The sequence below is a fragment of the Otolemur garnettii genome, unplaced genomic scaffold (genome assembly GCF_000181295.1).
Source record: "Otolemur garnettii isolate 467f Iridium unplaced genomic scaffold, OtoGar3 scaffold00056, whole genome shotgun sequence".
NCBI classification, from domain to species: Eukaryota; Metazoa; Chordata; class Mammalia; order Primates; family Galagidae; genus Otolemur; species Otolemur garnettii.
In genome coordinates, this window is record NW_003852451.1 from 7,556,517 (window position 1) to 7,563,646 (window position 7,130).

A 7,130-nucleotide genomic window follows, 5' to 3' on the forward strand; every position below is an offset into this window, starting at 1 on the left:
GGGAGGGGAAGGAGGGGGGAGGGGAAGGAGGGGGAAGGGGAGAGAGGGGAGGGAGAGGGAAGAGACAGAGGGAGAGAGAATGGTGTTCTGTGAGTGCATGTGTAAAAGAGTGAGTTGTGTGAGTGCGAGTGAGAGAGAACGTGAGTGTGAACACAAGTGCATGCGTGTGAAATGAGAAGAGCCAATGCTGATGAGGAGAGAAATGAGAGAGGGAGTGGCTGACTTCAGCCTAGGACATTTGCTGGTGACAGGACGAATCCGTGGAAAAGGGGACAGTAACTGCAAGACTGCTGGGGGCTGAGAGATATCCTGCCTCTGGCCTCTGACTTTTTTCTTGGAAATGGGGGCCAACAAGGTCTCCTGAGAATGGAGTGAAGCAGCACAGGGAGCTGGAGGTGATGTTGAGTCCCCAGTGACCAATGCCAGGAACAGGAGGGTACCCCGAGGCCCCGGGAGTAGCACAGGTCTGCTGTGCCCACACACTGTGCTCCAGAAGCAGCTCAGGAAACCTCACCTGTTCAGGACTTCGTACACTTCGGAAAGATTTGAAACCCGTGGGAAATTCAGTTCCTAGAATTATGGAAAACAAATCAGGGAACGTAAGACACCTGTGCTTTTGTTTATTCTGCTTCAGCTATTACCAAATCACCATCAAGATGACCCGGGAAATGCTAACTCCAACCTCTTCTCTTCAAAGACGGCACAACTATCCTTAGTCCTTAGTTACCATGCTGGGGCATGTCATATCCTAGAAAAGCTCCCAATAACCCAAGTTAAGATTAAAAAAAAAAAAGGCACACAAACCCACACACATGATCTCCCTTAAAAGACGTGTGTTCAAGAAATCCTGTAAGCAGGAATCCAAGGCAGGACAGAAGTCACAAACCCTCGGAATACATCCATTCTGAGGATTACAGGGCCTTGGGGAAATGCCAGGTCACTAAATCCTGAGAGTTCATAGCAGCTCAAAACACATGGAGTCCAAATAATAAGAGCCTCTCAAGGCAGAGATGTGCCAAGTAACCCATCCCTGTGTCTGTGGCTCCCTTCTTGAATAATTCACTCTAAGTGATAGCCCTGAGGTATACAGCATCCATCTCAGGCTCCTCTTGCTCTTCCTCAGCTTAATTTCTAAGCAGCACTTAGAGCAGTAGGATCTTTGCCTTCTCCACGTGGAGTGCAAAGCCCAGACTATATGACAGAACTTCCTGGGGATCTGTAGAAATACCACCTGCCCTGCTGTGGAACAGAGCAGGTCTTGGCTGTCAGCATTTAACTTCAAGTGATTCTAACATGCCAGCTGGGTCGGGAACCCACAGCCTCAGGAAAGATGAAGTTTGAGATGTTTAAACAGGGGCTCCTCTCTATCCTGGTGCTCTTGATGCCTATTACAATTATTTATGGGGTATGTATGGAGCTCTAAAATAAATTGTTCTATGATCTAAATTAAGCACATGTGCTTTATACAAGTCAAAATATGGGAACTTGAAAGTGAGAAGAAATCATAAAAGCAAATACAACGACCCAAAATACAAAATAAAACTGATACTGGTTTTAGAAGAGAAAAGAGGCTGGCAGGTTCAAACCTGGCCCAGGCCTGCCAAACAACAATGACAACTGCAACAACAACAACAACAAAAACCAGCTGAGTGTTGTGGTGGGCACCTACAATCCCAGCTACTTGAGAGGCTGAGACAAGAGATTCGCTTAAGCCCAAGAGTTTGAGGTTGCTATGAGCTGTGAGGCCACGGTACTCTACCAAAGGTGACATAGTGAGACTCTGTCTCAAAAAAAAAAAAAAAAGTTCAACAATTAAAACAAAGAAACAAACAAACAAAAAACCCCAAAGCATCACAAAAGAAACTAAGTGCAACTGGTATGGACAAAGCAGTCCCTAAGGCACGGCAATTCCCTTCGTCACCTTCCAGATGTCCTTTGTTACATTCTTGGTATCGATGATTACAGGAAACAGGCTGTGGATGTTCTGCTTAAATTGATCGTAGCTTTCTGAGGGGAAAGACTCAGTCAAAATTTTGTTACTTGTTGGTAAAAACCAGAAAGAACATTCTCTAACCAACACTGAGTAATAAGCAAACTAAAACAAGGTAAGAATTAGAAACAAATCCCAACTGTTAGGGATTTCTAAGTTCAAACCAACCCCTGCCACCACCACTTTTTAATGGTGAAGGCCGAATGGTTTTCCAGTAAATTCAGGATGCTTTCTGTTGCCAACCCTAGTTACTGTAGTTTTGGGGGCTCTAGCCAATGGGATAAGAATGGAGGTGGTGTTGGAAAGGCAGGCACGAAGTCATTCATAAATGACTGTCCAGAGAAAAGAGTCAACTAAATTATTACAAGAGGAAAGTACCCTGACAAAAGAAACTCTAAAAAGAACTATTAGTTGGCTCGGCACCCATCGCTCAGTGAGTAGGGTGCCAGGCACATACACCAGTGCTGGTGGGTTCGAATCCAGCCTGGGCCTGCCAAACAATGACACCTACAACCAAAAAATAGCCGGGCGTTGTGGTGGGCAACTGAAGTCCCAGCTACTTGGGAGGCTGAGGCAAGAGAATCACTTAAATCCGAGAGTTTGAAGTTGCTGTGAGCTGTGATGCCTCTGGTACTCTACCCAGGGCAACAGCTACAGCTTGAGACTCTGTCTCAAAAACAAAAACAAAACTATTAGTTAGCAAATTTATCAAAATTATACCTGCATATAGTTTAAAGAGGTGTATTACAAGACACACAGACATACACATACTCTGAAAAAAATTAAAACCTGTAATCCTTCCCACTACCCTCCCACTTCCTACTCCCCAGAGATAACTATCTTCCATTCTTTTCCTTCAGTATTTATTCCCCGATCTAACAGCTGTTTTAGGCTGCTGACTGCCTGAGCCCCCGGCCAGCCTCTACCACCAGACACGTGCCCCGCACTGTGGATGCGCCCACAGTGTGCACAAAGGGCAGCATGGACCACAGAGACTTCCTGCTTTCTTGCACAGCTTCTGTTCTCGCAGCAATCATTCTGTGTCACTGTTTGCTCTGGGTTTGGGGTGAGTGTATATTGTTAGTGTTACTAGTAATCCTCCCAAACTCAAGAGTTTTACCAATTTATCTCAGGGGAAAAAAACTGCCCCTAAAAACTTTTTCACTCCTTTTATTCTAGACTAGTGATCTCTGAACACTAATTCATTCAGTATTACAACTCTGACACTGGTACCGTCATCCCCACCTCAGAGGTAGGATAAACTAATGTAACTTGCCGGCCATTACACACTCAGCAAGGGGTGATGAGGAAGCCACGCTGGCTCAAGTGCCGGTTTTAACTACTATGCTGCACCACCATGTGTCCAAATGCCGACTCAGCTGTGACCAAGCAGGGTATGGCCATAAGACAGTACCATAGAACATTATTAAAATGATATTCATTAGGTTCTTAATGACATAATGCTTTGAGTAAGCCAAAAAACAGCCAAACATAAAAATCAAATGGTGGGATCAAATATTTACAAACTCATCAGCACTGGGAACATAAGTCAATGAAAGGCGACTTCTCTCTCACTTTTCTGATTTTACCAAATTTAGTAAAATGAGCCTGAACAACTTTAGTGACAAGGGAGAGGTATCCATCCAACTTGGGAAAGTATCCAGGTCTCTCACTCTGAGAGGACGGTAACAGACACAGATCGGGGCACAGAGAGACCTGCCCACACTGGGGAGGAACACGCATCTTAGGGGCTGCCCCAGGGGCACATTTTTTAGATCAATTCTGTCACCAGATGGCAGGCTAGGATGGGGAGTGAGGGAACGGCAGGCGTGCCCCTACCTGGGAGAGGTCTGAAGAACTTCTCGTGGAGGTGCAGCAGATCCATCATCATGTTATGTCCCACTAAGGGCTACTTGGAGCAAATCAGCAGGTGAGAGAAGTGAAGTTTTATAAAATACAGATACCACAGACTAGCAGTTTCTTATAAAGGATATAGCTTTAGAACCCACTGCAATTCTAGTCAAGTGTATAATTCCATGTTTGCCCTAATTCTATGCCAATGAAAAGTAGGTCACAACTGCTTAAATGCAAATAGAAGGAAGACCGGGGGGGGGGAGGGGGGAGGAAAAGGAAAAAGACATGCATGGTAGCTCACACCTATAATCCTAGCACTCTGGGAGGCCAAGGTAGGAGGAATGCTTGAGCTCAGGAGTACAAGGACAGCCTGAGCAAGACCCACATCTTTGCTAAAAATAAAAGAATTAGCTGGGTATAGTGGTGGGTGACTGTAGTCCCAGGTACATGGGAGGCTGAGGCAGGAGGATTACTTGAGCCCAGGAATTTGAGGTTGCTGTGAGCTAAGATGATGTCACTGTACTCTAGACTGGGTGACAGAGTGAGATAGTAAAAAAAAAAAAAAAAAAAAAAGGGATACCAAGGCAGGTAGATTGCCTGAGCTCAGGAGTTCAAGACCAGCCTGTGCAAGAAGCAAGACTCCATCTCTAAAAATAGCTGGGTGTTGTGGCAAGAACCTGTAGTCCCAGCAACTTTGGAGGCTGAGGTAAGAGGCTCTCTTGACCCCAAGAGTGTGAGGTTGCTGTGAGCCGTGATGCCACAGCACTGAGGGCAACAAAGCAAGACTCTGATTCAAAAAAAAGAGAGAGAAGAGGGAAAGGAGGGAAAGGAGGAGGAGGAGGAACCTAAGGCAGAGTCCACTTTGGAAATCTAAACTCAAACATACACATGCAAGTGGTTTTAGATGAATGAGTCCTGCAGTCCCTGAGCTGCTGTGAAGGGTAAAGAAATCATGCCATTTCCTATGGATAGTCTTTCCCAAATAACCTGTCTTGAGTTGGTGAAAGGAAAGTTAGAGCCACAAAGCCAGTTATTAAGTGAGAAGAAATCATTTATCTAAAGGAATCTAATTTTATTGTTGACAGATCCTTTAGTATCTACGGCCAGAAACACAAAAGATTTCCTCTAGGCCAACAAAAGAAAGTTTTCCTACCTTCTGAGCTTTCACCAGCATTTGGAAAAAGACAGAAAAACCCCTCGCAGAGAGAAGAATCTTTTCCCTCCAACAGCTCGCTCTATCACAAGAGGTGTTCTCAAGGTACCAGCGATGCTGTTTACTCACTTTCTTCACTACCACCTAAAAGGAAAAGTATTGTAAACAATGGTTTTGTTTTAAAAGAAAAAAAAGGCAAGATAAAGGAAAAAAAAAAGAAAAGAAAAAGAACAGAGGCAAGTCCCTTGAGACCTGGGTTGGGGGGTGGGGTGGGAACCAAGCCTAAAGAACTGGCCCTTCATCTCAAAACAAAAGGAAGAGGGGAAGAGAAGAGAGCACGAGAGAAAGAACCTTTCATAGAATCCAGATTTGTGCAAATGAGAGAGAAATGATGGAGCCACCGATGCCCTGTCCCTAGGTGAGAACTCACCCCTTCCTCTCTCTGCACCGTCCAGATGTTGGGGAGGGCCTGCCTCAGCACCAACTGGACCTCGAAGGCCTGGAACCCTGCGGCAAGGAAACAGGCACGCACAGACCTGGAATGGTGCTGCACATCCCTCATAAGACGGCCCGAGAGGAACGAAGCCAAGAGGGAGACAGGTCTACTGGAAAGGCAGCTCTCAGGGGAGCCCGTGAGCCAACAACTGGGCACAGCGTGCCTGAACATGATCTAGGACAGACCTCCAAGTTTTTGATCTTAGAGCCATTCTTACATTGGGGACACCAATGTAAATGCCAATGGGAGTTACAGCTACTAATATTAACAATATTAGAAATTAAAACTCAAAGCTTAAAGGATTAAGTTTATTTGAAAACAAAAACCCATTATCAAAAATAACACTTATAATAACTATTTCCCAGAACAAAAAAAATTTAGTGAGAAGAGTGACGTTGCCATGGTTTCCTATTTCTGCAAATCTCCTTACCACCTACCTGGAATCATGCATCTGCATCTGTGTTTAACCTATTGTGACTCTGATAAATATAAAGGAAAAAGCCTCAAACAGATGCACAGGTTGACTGGGGAACAGAATTACTAACCCTGCCAAATGACTTTGGATATTCCTTAATACTGCACCAAAATAACAAGAGGTAGCTTTCTTAAACATCACCTGTAATGCAGAATCTGACACTATGTTAGCGAATTTTGTAATGTCACATTAAAATTCACTGGTTTATGTGGTACTTTGAATGAATTTCTGAATCCATGGTTTTGTCACATGTACTGGTTACTTGGAAAACATGGTGTGCAGAGGTAGGTAGGTCCACCACACACCCACACATTTCATTACACAATCAGGGCATCTGCAATTGTGACCACTGATTTCAGACAAGTCTAGGTATGGGCAGCTGTCAAGCTTATGGTCACAGATACAAGCCTATCAATTTTAGTTTTGATAGAAAGCTTTATAATTTTATGACCAGCAAATACGATGAGTGGTTTTCCTTGAAGTGATAGGCTTTTTTTCCATAGGAGAGAATGATTGCAAACTACCGAAGTCCAAACTAACCATAGTCGGTTCTTCCCAGTAAGAAGTGACATTTTATAATTGTTTTTTACAATTTTTTTAAAACAGGTGACTCAGGGCCAGGCACAGTTGCCCACACTTGTAATCCTAGGACTCTGGGAGGCTGAAGCAAGTGGATTGTCTGAGCTCAGGAGTTGGAGACCAGCTAGAGCAGGAGCAAGACCCCGTCTCTACTAAAAATAGAAAAACTCGGCACCCATAGCTCAGTGGTTAGGACGTACTCAGAGCGAGCGGGTTCAAACCTGGCCCTGCTAAACAATGACAACAACAACAACAAAATTGCCAGGTGTTGTGGCGGGTACCTATAGTCCCAGCGACTTGGGAGGCTGAGGCAAGAGAATTGCTTATGCCCAAAAGTTTGAGGTTACTGTGAGCTGTGACACTACAGCACTCTACCAGGGTGACAAAGTGAGACTGTCTCAAAAAAGAAAAAAGCTGACTCAGGCTTGGCGTCTGTGGCTCAAGCGGCTAAGGCGCCAGCCACATACACCTAAGGTGGCAGGTTCAAATCCAGCCCAGACCTGCCAAACAACAATAATGGCTGCAACCAAAAAATAGCCGGGCGTTGTGGCAGGTGCCTGTAGTCCCAGTTACTTGGGAGGCG

At 44.9% G+C, this 7,130-nt stretch overlaps 1 protein-coding gene across 1 annotated transcript in view; it reads right to left on the reverse strand.

Annotated features, from left to right (window-relative positions):
• Positions 1-7,130, reverse strand: part of PNLDC1 (PARN like, ribonuclease domain containing 1) — a 20,470-nt gene that overhangs the window by 5,882 nt on the left and 7,458 nt on the right. The window contains exons 8-12 of the mRNA XM_023514662.1: positions 5,428-5,504; positions 4,998-5,141; positions 3,830-3,899; positions 1,922-2,007; positions 515-570 (exon numbers count right to left, since the gene is read on the reverse strand). Coding sequence (XP_023370430.1) covers positions 515-570; positions 1,922-2,007; positions 3,830-3,899; positions 4,998-5,141; positions 5,428-5,504 — 433 coding nt within the window. The remainder of the gene's footprint in view (positions 1-514; positions 571-1,921; positions 2,008-3,829; positions 3,900-4,997; positions 5,142-5,427; positions 5,505-7,130) is intronic.